The sequence below is a fragment of the Gossypium arboreum genome, chromosome 8, assembly GCF_025698485.1.
Source record: "Gossypium arboreum isolate Shixiya-1 chromosome 8, ASM2569848v2, whole genome shotgun sequence".
Taxonomy (NCBI): Eukaryota; Viridiplantae; Streptophyta; class Magnoliopsida; order Malvales; family Malvaceae; genus Gossypium; species Gossypium arboreum.
This window is the reverse complement of record NC_069077.1, coordinates 25,067,513-25,082,436: the sequence shown is the minus strand read 5'-3', so window position 1 is coordinate 25,082,436 and position 14,924 is coordinate 25,067,513. Positions and strand designations below refer to the sequence as shown.

Here is a 14,924-nt window from a genome sequence, read left to right as displayed (position 1 = left end):
ATTATTTTAATTATTTATTTAATTTTTGTCTTTTTAATTCTTTAATTTGTTATTTTTAAATTATCTCAAAATGAATAAAAAATTAATGTTTATAACTTTGTCAACGTGACATATACGTGGATTGTCAAGTCGATAACATGTGAACATTTAGTTAATTTTTAAAATTAAAAATACTAAAAATATATTTTATATAATTTTAATACTTCTTAAATAATTTTAATGTTTTTATTTTTAAAATTTTGTTTGAATTTTTAAAATTTTAAAATTAATTAAATATTGATGTGTCATGCACATGACAATTCACATGTACGTCAATTAAGTTAAAAATATTAACTTTTCCATTTAAAATATAAAATATTGTGAATACATCAATATAAATTTAAATTGAATTATGTATCTATTTTAGAGATTTTTATCAATATTATCCACATATAAATTTATAAATCAAAATATATCAAATAAAAACCCTAAAAATTTAAGCATTATTTTGCTGGTATTACATGGTATATATTTAAATTTACATGTTTTTTTTTGATTTAATAATTCATGTCATAATTTTATCCGATTACTATAAAAGTTAAATTAAGACAAAACATGATAGTGAGTTACAATGTATGTGAAATTAAAAAAAAAGAAAAAGAAACAAGATTGTTTGCAGATTCATAATATCAGACATGTCGCCATCTAAATATCTGTTATTTACACACTTCAACGTGCGATATCTTAGTTCCACCGATGCGTGGACCCCGCCCCCCTCCCTTTTCAATACAGCATCCAATGCTGACCTGACTCCCACATATTGGGCCAAGCCCTGCTTATGGTACCGTCTAATTTGGGCTTCGTTTTACGGCCCCCCGCCAAAGATCTTCCAAATGCTAACTGCCGAATTCCATTTCTCTTCGCTTCGTTTTCTTTTAATTTTCTTGTATTTTTCTTTTGAATATATCGGTTGCTTAAAATTGAAACTTTTTGGTGTTTGGAATGGGGGTGGGGGGCAAATTCTGGGAACTTCTAAAATCCTACGCTCGATTCGAAGGATTCGATTTCTTGAGAGACAAAAAGGTCGCCATTGATCTCTCCTTTTGGATCGTTCAGCACGAGACTGCCTTAAAAAATCAAGCTTTGAACCCTCATCTCAGGCTTACTTTCTTCCGCACTGTTAACCTTTTCTCTAAGGTACATTCGATTTCTTTTTCTTAGTTACGCGAGCGAGATATTTAGAGTGTTGATTTTTGCTTTTTGGTTTAAATTGTTAACAGTTTGGAGTCTTTCCGGTGTTTGTTTTGGACGGAACTCCGTCGCCGTTGAAATCTCAAGCAAGGATGGTTCGGTTTTTCCGTTTCTCCGGCATTGATACTTCAACTTCGAATGTGGCCGAAGAGGGTGTTTCCAAGGAGAGGAACTCGACATTTATAAAATGTGTTAATGACTGTGTTGTGAGTTCATTTTTTCCCTCCCTTTTATTTACAAATTTGTTAGTAATTTATGTTAATTGAGGATGGGTGCTTTTTGCTGTAGGAGCTGCTTGAACTATTGGGAATGCCAGTGTTGAAAGCTAATGGTGAGGCTGAAGCATTGTGTGCTCGGTTAAATAGAGATGGTCATGTTGATGCTTGTATTACTGCTGACAGTGATGCATTCCTCTTTGGGGCTACTTGTGTTATTAAAAGTCTTAGGCCTAATTCAAAAGTTAGTTTGTTCCTACTTCACCAGTTAGTCATTCTTTTAATGTGCCCAATTTGTTAGTTACTTCCCTTTTCGAGATTTTTTCAAGCATGGGGATGTTATTTGATATGCAGGAACCGTTTGAATGCTACAATATGTCGGATATTGAAGCTGGTCTTGGACTGAAGAGGAAACACTTGATAGCCGTCTCTCTTTTGGTTGGAAATGACCATGACCTAAATGGCGTGCAAGGGATCGGGCTTGATAAAGCACTTCGTTTGGTACGAGGGTTTAGTGAAGATGAGATATTTGATAAGTATGCTTTTACATGTAAACTTGTCAAATTATTTGCTTCCTGTAGTTCTAGAGGGTATTTAGTAATATCATTCCATAACTGTCCAGACATGATGTTTTTGCAGATTATATGAAATAGGCAAAGGGCATGTACCACTATTTCAGGGTGAAATTAGATGTGCTGGTGATGCTACACCTTGTTCAGATGAGAGCTCACCAAAGGCAAAGCAGTCTCATTGCTCTTTCTGTGGGCACCCTGGCAGCAAAAAGGCTCATTTTAAGTCTTGTTGTGAATATTGTATTACTGATAGCAATGAAGGTTGCTTGAAAAAGTCTCAAGGGTTTAAGTGCAACTGCTCATCCTGTGATAAGGTTTATATTCTTATTTGTCTTGATTTTCTCTTTTGTTACCATTGTTACTACCTCACTGCCTATTGATCTGTTGTTTTGCTCTTTCATCATCTCGTATCACCTGATATGACTTTAAAAGCTGGGACTTCTGATGTTCTTAATTCAGACTGTGTTCCTAGTTTCATTGCTGAGTAGTTCATGGTGTCTGAATATCAGGTTAGAAAAGACAAGGACAAGAAGAAACATGAGAATTGGTGGATTAATGTTTGCAACTTGATTTCCAAGGAAACAAAATTCCCAAATGATGAGATCATTGAAATGTACACGTGCAACAATCACGGAGAGTTTACTGGTTTGTCCTACATACTCTCTTGTATCTATTTGCTTGGCCTTGACTTCTGCCAGCCTCCAAGATGTTGAGTTGGGGTGTCAAGGACTAGTTATTCTTGTATGCATGAGTTTGTTATTCTTTTCATTTGATATTATTTCAAGGTCTAATTCGCTGTTTTAACAGATATATTTTTGGGTTGATCTTGATGTTATATTAAGATATTTACATCCTCCTATTGCAGAAAAAGGCCCTTTGCTGGAATGGGGAGATCCAAAAACTGACTTGCTAGTTGATTTCTTAGCTTATCATCAGTCATGGCAGCCGTCTTATATTCGGCAGCGGATGCTTCCAATGCTGTCCACCCTGTATTTGAGAGAGTTGGCGAGAAATCCAAATAAGACTTTGTTAGTTGGGCAGTATGAGTTTCATTCTATTCAACGTGTGAAGATAAGATATGGGCATCAATATTACGAGGTCAAGTGGAAGAAAGCCATATCTAACGAACTTAGTTGTGCAGTCCCTGTTGAACAGTCCAACATGCTTGAAGAAGAATTCACAGAAGTTGATGATGAGCCCATTGGCCTGTTGGATGAGTCAATTGAGCCCCAGATTCATGTTGATGGATGCTGGATTTTAACCGATGAAAATCCAGAGTTAGTTCTTTCAGCTTTCCCAGAAGAAGCTCTCAAATTTAGACAAGAAAAGGTATGGTTTTTTCCCCCTTGAAAGACCCTGAAATTATTATTTGAAAATTGTATATTGAATATCCTGAAAGATCTTAGTGTGCAAAGGGATTTCAGATCAAAATCATTTGGTTTAATTGGTTCTGTTTGTAGTTTATATACTGGCATGAGACCCTTTGTAGTACATAACAAAGAGGAGCAAACTAGGGCAATTAAATAAATGAATTAATGGCATTGTTAGAACAATGGAATTAGATTCTGATGCTTGTGTTGGAAGTTGGTATAATCACCTTTTAAGGCATTATTCAAAGCTTGCTATTATAGAATGTTCGAGTGCCGGCTCTTGCATTGTGGGAATTCTGTTACTTTTAGCTGAGATATGAAAACTATTTTCAAGGCCGTCTGTGGCCTAATATATGTGGGTCTAAATTCTGGCAGGAACTAAAAGTTATGAAGAGAAGAAAGATTTCAACACCAAGATCTGAAGGGTCCTCCGAGATGTCAGAATCATCAAAGCCACAAGGTGTTCAATTAAGTATCACCGAATTTTACCGTACAACCAAAACACCATCCCAGGCAAAACTAGGGGAAGATTTAGTCAAACAGTCAAGTAGTCCAGGTGTTGGGTCATCAAAACAGAAGAGGAAAGTTTCAGGTTCTAAATTGTCCAAGGCTGTAAGACGACGCCTTTTGTTTGGTTAAGAAAATGATAAACTTTTGCCTTTTTTGATGTACAAGATATCCCACCTTAAGATGTAAAGTCATGTTTACCTTCTGGTCTTATAATCATCAAAAACTCAGCTTAGGCAGCACTTTGATTTATATTTGAGTTGGAATATTCTATAGCTTATAGTGAAGAATGTTTTGGTTAATCTCATCTCTACAATTTTAAAGCCACTTTATCTTTTAGTTTCTTGGACAATTCATTAGGACATCGACCTTAATCCTGTTGGATTCTAACCAAGGTAAGGGCTTGAATTGCATCCATGCATATATGCATGCAACTTCCTTTGGTTTTCATTTGATTAAGGAAAACTTTAGAGCATTCTAAGACCCATGTGCTGATTCGTCAACATTGTAAAGGTAGAACACTAAATATTGCAGTGGGGAACAAATATAACCCTCATTTTTAGACTTTATGCTTGCCATCTCTTCAATACTGCTCCATTTTAGGTAATAAGGTTTTATACTTTATTTCAGCATGTTATCATCAATATCGTTGTCATTGTTGTTAAGTATTGCTGTTATTTCTGAGACCATAATTTAGGTAATATGGGGACATTCTCAGCAGTAATGACCTCAATTTACCTGGCAGTCAAATGAGTCAAAAAGTAATTTTTATTGTTCACAAAGTTTAACAAATTTCCTAAGGAAACTTATATAGTTATTTTGTGATAGGTTTTAAGATAATGGTAATTATGCAGTGACAAAAGATTTGCGAAGATCAAACGCTGCCACTTCCATTTTACTTGTTCGAGGGTTAGAACCTGGACATAATCTTCCCTAGTTTTTTATATTTTATTTTGAAAGACAATCGATGAGATGCATTGCTCATTGCAGGTTTATATTATATTTGGTGAAGGATCTCAGCCATGAACAAGCTGCGGGGGGAAAAGAAAAGCTCATTCAAGGTGTTTTCTAATTTCCTCTTACTCTTTTTCAATTTTCTTGCTATTAACACGCAATAAAAAGAAAAGATAGGAAAAATGAATTAAAAAAAGGAAGAAAATGAATAAATTTAAAGGCAATACAACCCAATTGCCTTAATATAATAATAAGAAGAAGAAGAAGAAAGCTTGCATTAAATACCCTCTGTTCTGTTTCAACCCTGTCTGTGTATGGTTCAACCATGAAACTGGTAGACAAGATCCAAAGCCCGTAACTTCTCCCCAGCAGGATCGAAACCCATGATACCACCCACGAATCTGTCATCACAAACCCTCCTCTCCTCCGCTAACGCCGCGGACGACGGCGAGAGTTGCCTCTTTACCCTCTTGTTCTTGATAAAAAAACATTCCCTCATCCTCTCCTCCACCTTATCAATCGACGTCTTGGAATTCTCCTCCGCCTCCGTTTCATTCTCATCGCCCACCTGCATCGGGTCGCTGCCATTCTCGTTGGCAGCTCCAGTGGCAGAGGAGAGAGAGTTCTCCGCCGCAACCGGCGGCGGAAGATGCTGGGGATGGGGAGGGACGGGGAATTGAGTCTGGGCGGCGGAGAGGAAAGAGGAGAGAGAATGATGGGCTCGATGGAGAGATGAATGGATTTGGAAGAGGTAGGTTGGGTCCGACGTGACGGGTAGTTGTTTTGCCATCTGGGTTGCTTGCTCTAATGAATAGACTAGGTCTGTTAATTGTACCGCCGCCGCTGCCGGTGGCGTCAGCTGTGCCTCCGCCATGCTCATATTGTTCTCCATGCTTCTTTTTTCTCAAGAAACCGTGTTTCTAGCTTTTCTTTATTTTTGTTTGGAACAGCCGTTTGGGGATTTTGAGGATTGCAGATAATAGTACAAAACAGGGAAACCACTGCCCTTTTGTCTTCTTTTTTTGTTTTTCTCAAACGCTAAGCAGTTTGTGTCATGGAGAGGGTTTCCCATGAGTGAAGTTGAAAACTGTTTTTTTTTTTATTTCCTAATTGGATGACAATAGGATGCAATAAAGCCCAAATTCGAATTGGATATTTAAATTTCATTAGTTGGTTAATTTGAACTTGATTGAAGTATTCAACAATAATTAATATTTTACAATTATTAGTTGAAGCTTCATTTGAAATTTGAGAAGATTTTAATAAAAATATTAGCTCCAAAAATAGTCTTAGTTTAAAATATATTATAATGTAAATATTAAAGAATATGTTAAGCAATATATGTTTTCAAATGTACTAATATATATATATATATATATATTTAAATAATAGTATAATAAAAAATGAAGTTTATACTTGGGATCAGAATGGGTAATGAAAATGTTGGGCTTTCTTTTTCTGATTCCATATGAAGTAAATTGTGTAAAATTAAGCAACCAAAAATGAGAGTGGCATACTTCCACTATGGGATGTGAAATATAACCTTCCATAGGAAGAATATAAATAAAATTGGAGCTTCAGCTCAATTAAGTTAGAACTGATGGATAAGTAGCGTGGTCGTAAAATGTGATCAATAATACCCCTTTCCTTTTCCTCCTCATCTAAACTTGGCCTCAATTTTTTTTTTTTTTTGAATGTTTTTATTAAGCGCTTCCAAAGTAAGTTTTGAAATTTTTAATTAGATTTCGTGGAAACTTTCATTGATTGAAAATTTTAGTTAAATCCTCTTAGAATTTTTGAAAAGATTAATTAACCCACAAAATTTGATGCCTTGTTCTGCCGCTGTTGATCTCCATTATAAAAGATGACAGAACTAAATTGTCATATTCACGGTACACACAAAAATTAACAATCTTATACTTTCAAAAACAACTTAACATTTTATGTATTTTTGGTGTGTTTTTAAGTAGTTGGATTCTTAAATTTTTTACAAGTCAAACTAGCAAGTTCCAACCAACGATTTGATGGTTGATGCAGTGGATTAATTCCTATCGATGAGTAGAAGAACATATCTTAAATCCCAATCAATTTGATGGTCAATGTCAAAGATTGAAGAACAAAAATTTTTGAATTTTTGTTCTCATATTCGTGACTTCCAAAGTTATTTTATTAAAACAAATTAAATTGTAAAAGAAAAAGGGAATAAGAACTTTTGATTAATGCAAGCGATGCAACCTTAGAAGGTCATATACTAGCGATTCTAATATTTTGATTAATTAGTGACTAAAACGTAAACTTATTAATAGTTTACTGAACTTGAGTATAATTTACCTTAAAAAGAGAATTAGGTATATATTTCTTTTGGTTAATATATGATCAAAGTCCTTGTTTTTAGTCCTTTTAATTTTTGGAGTTAAAATGCAAATTTAATTGTTAATACTATTGAAATTATTTTATTAAATTCAAGTTTAGTATAACGTCACTCTTTTTTAATATACATTTCGAGTGAGTTTTTTAAAATTTTATAATATCACTCCTACAAATTAAGAAAAGAAGAAGAAGAAATGTAGATTATTTTTAAAAGAAATCGAAGACGACAACGATGATAATTAACCGTGTTTTTTAAAAGAAAATAACGATAATAGTTAGGAGATTGGAGTGTACTGATTCCTGCAACCACAATAAAATATAGTCCTAGAGAGAAGAATGAAGCTAAGAAGAATGGTTCATTCCATTTGCAGCAGATTATTGGTAAATGTTAAACAACAAAAAGCCAATATTCAAAGAAGAAAGAGATGAGAGAAACAAAATTTTTTAGGTTTACAATAGAATAGCATGCTCAATTCATCATTCCCTTGTCCTTTTGTACTCTAAGGCCGTTATTCCTCTGCTGACAGGGCTCCTATAACAAAATCAGTGAATTTCTAAGGTGTCTTGCGGTTGCGAGTGGGTCTCGTGTTTGTTGTTGGCCAATTTCCTTAATCCTCTTGTATGTTGACCTTGGCACTTGGCAGCCCATTCACAATAGTACCCCCTGGTTCAGAATGAACCTTGTCATCAAGGTTCCAGTCGAGAAAACTGTGAAGCATGTGATCTTAAAAACTTAGGATTGACGACCCTAAGGGAACATTAAGGCAAGTAAGGCCGAGAGGAAATCTTGTTGGGCACCAGTTCATTAGTCTCAGGTTAATTGGTGAGATCGACAGACAATCCAGATTAATTTGTTTAATTTGGTAAAACTGAGACCGAGAGGTAAAATGGAACCATTTTGGGAGTTTAAGCGATTTAGATCCAAAATTCAAGAATTAGTAAACCGCATCAATGTCAACCAACCATCGACTGTTATTTAATTGTTTATTTCATAACTTTGCATGTTTTACAATTTAGTCCTTGCTAGCTAGATAGTAAAGTAGATTAATCTCTCTTGATTTTATGATTTGCCGTAGTATAGGTTTTTGCAATTAGTTGGTTAGAATCTTTATTTTACACGCACGATATTTAGAAATTGTTCAATCGTCGATTCTCATGGGTTTGATCCTCGGAGTATTCCGTACCCCGTTGTACAATTATATTACAATTGATATGCCACACTAACAGTAAGCTGCGATAGTGATATTTGTTTTAATTAGTGTTGATTTTTTTCTCAATTTTAACCGTGATAATTTATGAGATTTTTAACATACCTGATTTGCTTTTATGAAGATGATGATGCTGGGCTGGGGTTTTTTTTGCAGAGAATGAAATACAGAGGCAAAGGTAAGGATGGTAAATGAGAAGGGAAAAAGGGGGAAGAAAATAAAGGGGATATAGTGTTTACGTAAGAAAGAAAAAAATAGTTAATATATTATATAATTATAAATTTATAATGGGGTAAGAAAGTAAAAACAAATTATAGTAGTATAAAAATAGAGAAAATAAGTATAATAAAAATATGTGAGACCCATATAAATTAGATTTAAAATATTTAAAAATTAATTTTAATTATAAATTAATAAAAATATGTGTGACCCAAATTCTTGTTAAATAAAATAAGATATTATTTGCAAGTCAAATTAAACAAAATATATTTTTTATAGAGAATTTAGTATTTACTAGTACAATATATTAATGAAAAATATCAAAATTTTCATTTACATTGAGTATTTTTACATAAAATATATATATAAATAATAAAAATATTTTTTATTGTCGTATCCTACCGTATCCATGTCCTCATTTTTTAAAAATTACCGTGTCACCGTATCCGTATCGTGCCGTACTCGTATTGCGTGTCTGTGTCCATGCTTCATAGGCTACCAGCCAATGACGAAAGAGGTTTTTTTTTTTAATTCTGTTTAAAGACCTAAGTTATTGATTACATATATTCCCAGCACAATTAGACTTAATTTTTTTTAATTCTTTGTTTTCCTATACAATGATTTTTTTTAAGGTAAAAAAATCAATTTTAACACCAACAACAGTGCTTCAAGTTAAACAATCACAATTCAACTGAATAAGAAAAAGGTAAATTTTGAAGCCTCATACGCCTACTGCTAAATACACATAAAAAAACTCAAAATTTAAATACAGAGTAAACAATTAATCCAAATATGAAGTCTTTAACCTACCTTTGAAAAAAAAATAGCAAGCCACTAAGTGAAAAGTGAAGCAAGCAATTGATGGAGACGATGAAGAAAGCAGAGTGAAGGGAAGCAATCGACGACGTGAATGGAAGCACCCGGTGGGAAAAGGGGTGGGTTTGGGATTTTGGGTGAGAAAGAGCTAGGGTTTAGTATCTGCAAATAGATATGGGCTTGGGAGCAGCCGATTGTTTTTAATTGTGCTTGGATTGATTTATTAAAGGGTAAACTACACTCAAGGTCACTAAACTCTTACTAAGTTTCTATTTTAGTCACTTAACTTTAAAAAGTTGTAAATTTGTTATTGAACTATTGGAAAGTTTTCATTTAAGTCACAGAGCTAATTAAGTTTTTTTCAAAAGTTCAACTAGCAAGCTCCAAGTTGATTTGATGGTCAGTGTTGAAGATCAAAAAAGAAAATTGTCTAGATTTTGGTTTGCAGATCCATGATGTTCAAGAGAAAGGGAAGGAAGGAGACTTTTCGATTAGTATAAGTAGTGCGAATAAATAAGGCCGTACAACAGTGATTTTAATAGTCCAGTGACTTAAATGAAAAATTTTAAATAGTTTAGTAATTATTTTATAACTTTTAAAATTCAACGATCAAAAATAAACTTACTAATTGTGTAATGAATTTATCTTTAATTAAATCTATTGGGTAATTGAGTTTGTGTTTAAGTAAAATAAATAAATCTTGGGCTAGTATTAATGGATTGTTGGTTGGGTTGGGTAGTTAAATTTTAGGTTTAGGTAATTAAAATTATATATTATATTATATTATATTATAAATATATTTGAAATAAATTAAAATAATAATTGTGAGTCAATTAAGCCTGTTGGTTCGGCTTTGTATATTTTAATAATCAATAATCCATCGCTTAAGTTGATTAAATTTTAAAAATATGATTATAATAAATTAATTTTTAATAATTTCATTATAGGTTCGATTATATCTACTCTTTTTAGCACAATGCGTAAAACTATCTATAACATAGAGATGCTCATGGGCTGAGTTCGAGCCGGGTTTAAGCATGATACTAATATATTTTAAATCTGAGCCTAAAAATTTTCTCAAATCCGTTCATATTTATAAAAGACTAACCCAATCCTATTTTATGCCCTTCTTGATTATTTTTAATTCTTTTAAAAATATTTTCATTATATTATTTTAATATTTAATAATTTTATATATTTTTATTTATTGAAATTTTTATATAGTCATCTTAACATTATTTTAATGTTTATATTAAAATAATATTATATATTTAGTATAGATTTATTTTTAACGTATTTTAAATTACATAATATATAAAAATAATGTAATATAAAGTATTTAGGATTAAATTGAATTGAATAGAGTTCAGACATAATAAATAAATAAATAACTCATTTAAGTAATAATAATTCTCATATCATATATAATTGGTCCCATGCCCTGAAAATCATAACAATGCAAAACTTTCAATATTTATGGCTTAGATCTCTCTCAAAACATGGGGAAAGCTGCTAAAGCCAAATTGCCTCCTTCACCAACACAACCATCTTTGTCACCTCTTTCTTTCTGATCTCCATTTATACACTGGCTTGGAGGTTGGACATACTAACTCGTCTTCACAGAGTTTTCGCTTCCGACCCTTTTTCTGTACCATGAAACCGATTTTAAAATTTAAATGCATTGTACACATTATATTGGAATTTTCTTAAAACGTTGGATTGATTGCACTAGATTTGACATAAAGCATTCTCCATTTTTTGAACACTTTAAATCCAAGCTTTCAATCCAACAAGTACACATGTATTTAAAATTTGTTTTTCGTGTTTTAAACATGCTCAACATCAAAATGAAAGCTAATATTTAACGCCTCTGCTGATGGTTAAGTTGACAAGTCCATAAGAGCTCAATTACTATGATTTGAAGTTTGGATTTGGATAATAGTTTAGACTCTGGACTATAGTTTGAGGACATCTGATGCAATTAAGCCCTAAAATATTACCCGTACCTGTAATTCCTTCTTCAGTGACATTTCCATATATAGCTTCTCCAGCTGATTCACTCTACTCTTCCTGGCTTCTAATTCCCTGTAAGAAGCAACTGTCTTCCTACATGTGAAAGGTCAAAAATGTGTAAAGATGGGAAATCATGGTCAAGATGAAGACAACCTATGGCAGTGAACATATTGTCAATGGCCATTCAAGTTATTTATCAAACACACCATGTAAAATATTGTCAATTAACTAACCTTTTAATAAGATCAGGGATATCACCAGAAGGGGGAGTAACTCTGCTTTCTGAAGCTTGTGACTGTAATTCTCTAGCTTCTTCCCTGTAAAGAAGAATATATATGAATACATATTTCTTATATTTCAAAACAATACATAATATCAATAAGTATAAAATTTACTTTGATTCATCAAAAGGTCTCCTTTTTTTTTTTTCCCAGTTTGTGAAGATAATGAGAACATATACCGCTAAACTGTTCTATACCTTAGGGCTCAAGAACTATATTTCAACTAATTTTACCGGTCCAACAACCATACCAATGAAAGCAACCACAGATGCAAAATCAGAGTATTTTTTCTAATCAATGAAAACAAAAGCAAGCAATTTCAACTATATTTCTTTTTTGTTTTTCTCTTTTGGCCAATCATGGATGCATTTCTGACACTATAGAAGTATCACAAATTAATATGATAAATGTTACTAAAACTTTCAAAGAGCTTAAAAAATCAAATGTCATGATGGATATTATTTAAAGAATGTGGTAGAACAATAGAAGATAAATAGATACTTTTCGGTTGAATTTCAAAGAAGGCAAACTAAAGGTAAATCACTTTTTTACTTGAAAGGTTATCACCCTATACTAGTCTTGTACAACAACAGCTCACAATTTCTGTTTCTAGCTAACAACCAGAGACAAGGAATAAAAAAAAGGGTGATATACTGATATTAAGAAATCAAACCTATCCTCGGCATAGTAAATGTGTCTGTTAGATGGATGATTATCAACAAAATGCAACACTGCAGTTAGCTTCTCAATTTTCTACAGCAGAATAAAATAGTAGCGATGATTAGTTGCACATAGTTTTCATCACCATGACCATGTAGGAAATATCATATACCCCTTGATAAACCAAAAATCATTCATTGGTACCTTCCTTTCACTTCGCAATTTCTGTAGTATATATCCTATGTCTTGAGTTTTCATTAGCATGAGTTCTTCTTGAGTGTATTTGTTAGCCTGACTCCTATACAAACAAAGAATTCGGAAAATAAGAAAAGAAGACCAAATAAGCTTTCTACATTTGCAAGCCTGAATAGAAAACAGTATAAACAAGAAAGCTGTATTTTACTCGGGTTTATGAACTCCATCCACAGTTCTCGTTTTTATCATTTGAAAGTAAAATTCATCTGGGTTTCTGAATGCAGCTTTCTCCTTGAGTTTCTGTAGAGCAAATCAACAAAAAGAGCACAAAAAAAGAGGAAGAAATTAGTGAGCACATACTATAATATAAACAGCAAGAAATTGAATGCACTAAACAAATAAACTTGCCCGTAGCGTTTCTTCCTTCTTGTGGAATGCTTTCGCACGGATGACATAATCCTTGTGTTTCTCAAGAAGCCCAAATTTTCTCCTCGATGATCTAAAATATAATCAAGTATTGAACAACATGAAAGCAAATGCACAATAAGGAAAAGTTATGTAGAATGCATGGCTATAATAAAGGGAATAAAAAGCTGAGACTCACAGTTGAGCTCGTTCCTTGTGAGCACGTCTGCTGATAGCATTCCTTAATGATGACATTTTCAGGTAAGGAAAAGCAAATAATCACCGGAACTTCACGGTTAAAACCTAACTGCAGATGAAGCAACTTATGAATATGGTGCAATGCTACAAAATCAAAATAGCCAGCAAAATAAATGGAAAAGACTGCAGTCTAAATGTAACCCTTAAACCCTAATTCCATCAAGAAACTAATAACAACCAAATTCATTAATTCAAATTAAAAGCAGAAAAAAATCCAAAAAAATTAATCAACTACAAATTAATAATAGTAACATAAACATGATAAAATTTGCTACCACTGAGTCAAGTGAGGTTGATAAATCAGAGATAGGAGCTTACATAAAGGAAATTCAGTATCATCGGTGAAGTTTTAACAGCCTATCTTTTAAACATACATCTAGATCGGCAAATTTGGTAGCTCACACCATAGCCAAAGAAAGTTTAAAGAGGGGATCAGTTTTACCTAATAGGAGGGGTGCCTGGGTATGCCGTGGAGTCGCTGGAATAGGATCGGAGGTGGGTCAGAGAGTTAGACTGAGGATTCGACAATGAAAGAGTCTGGAACGGAGAGGGGAGACCGTTGATACGTTCGAAATCGAGGCAGTGAACAGGTTGGTTTTCTCTTGAATCGAAACTGTCAGCTGATGAAAATGAAGGGACTTGATTGAGAGTGGATGACAGCGTAGAATTTGGTTGGATTAATCTGTTTTTTATTTTTATTTTTTATTTTCGGTCTGATTGTTTTTTTTTAAAACAGTTTTGGGCCTGTGGTTAAATTTGAGCCTAGGTTTCTTTTGTTTTTTTTTTTATTAATAAAATTCCAACCTTATTCCATTAGAAAAACATTTTCTTCACTAAAATATTTTTGACAGAATTAATGAATTGTTTGAAAATTTTAATGTAATAAAATGCAACTTTGAAAACCATTTTATTGCTTTCGTACTCATTTGCAACTGTTAAATGAAATTTAACAAAAATTCAAACACAAAATTTTGATTTTGTTCCAACAATCTTTGCATCAAATTAATTTATTATTCTTAAGAAAAGAAAATATTAACTTTTATTTTTATTTTATAAATAATAATTATCACCCATCCTACAATTAATTTATTCAGTTTATGTTGGTGATAAGCAACGAACAAGTAAAATAACGAATAAATTGAAAAGATCGAATACAAATATTTTATATGGAAAAACTTCTCCGAATAGGATAAAAAAACCATAGGCAAATATTATTTCACTAAAATGGAAAAAATGAAGTGTACAAAAGATAGAGATAAAACTAAACCCCAAAACCCGAAATAAGAACCCTATAAATGTAAATAAAAAATTCTCTAAAAGCTTACAAAAGCTAATACCTAAATGTGTAATGGGTTATTTTTCTAGGGTAGAAAAATGACATATTTATAGACTAAATTTGTAGGTCAAATAATATTAAAATAATCTACACTAATTAAAGTTTAAGTGGGAAACTAAAAATAGAGTTTAACTAGAAGAAGAAAAGTCAAAAAATATGAGGCATAACTCCACAAATCTCCACCTTGACTTATAGTTCCACAACGCCTTCTTTTCCTAAGGCCACTACGGACTTATCTCGAACTATGCAGGATATTAACTGAGTCGAAGTTGTGTTTAGAAGTTGGAAGTCTTCTAATCTTCGACTTGTGCACTG

At 32.7% G+C, this 14,924-nt stretch overlaps 3 protein-coding genes across 3 annotated transcripts; 1 reads left to right on the top strand and 2 right to left on the bottom strand.

Moving 5' to 3' along the window:
- The first annotated feature begins 848 nt into the window (after positions 1-848).
- Positions 849-4,196, top strand: LOC108470211 (flap endonuclease GEN-like 1). The gene is made up of 8 exons (XM_017771484.2): positions 849-1,176; positions 1,260-1,436; positions 1,519-1,689; positions 1,800-1,981; positions 2,085-2,331; positions 2,527-2,662; positions 2,883-3,346; positions 3,763-4,196. Exons 1-8 carry the CDS (start codon positions 982-984, stop codon positions 4,024-4,026), a joined length of 1,836 nt encoding a protein of 611 aa, XP_017626973.1. The 5' UTR covers positions 849-981; the 3' UTR covers positions 4,027-4,196.
- Positions 4,197-4,958: 762 nt separating this feature from the next.
- Positions 4,959-5,998, bottom strand: LOC108470212 (uncharacterized). The gene has a single exon (XM_017771485.2). The coding sequence runs from the start codon at positions 5,738-5,740 to the stop codon at positions 5,168-5,170; it is 573 nt and encodes a 190-aa protein (XP_017626974.1). The 5' UTR covers positions 5,741-5,998; the 3' UTR covers positions 4,959-5,167.
- Positions 5,999-10,811: 4,813 nt separating this feature from the next.
- Positions 10,812-13,969, bottom strand: LOC108467858 (probable U3 small nucleolar RNA-associated protein 11). The gene is made up of 9 exons (XM_017768671.2): positions 13,716-13,969; positions 13,215-13,322; positions 13,019-13,109; positions 12,819-12,910; positions 12,620-12,713; positions 12,429-12,508; positions 11,708-11,791; positions 11,468-11,567; positions 10,812-11,107 (listed from the first exon to the last, which is right to left on the bottom strand). The coding sequence occupies exons 2-9, from the start codon at positions 13,268-13,270 to the stop codon at positions 11,015-11,017; spliced, it is 690 nt and encodes a 229-aa protein (XP_017624160.1). The 5' UTR covers positions 13,271-13,322; positions 13,716-13,969; the 3' UTR covers positions 10,812-11,014.
- Between the last annotated feature and the right edge of the window lie 955 nt (positions 13,970-14,924).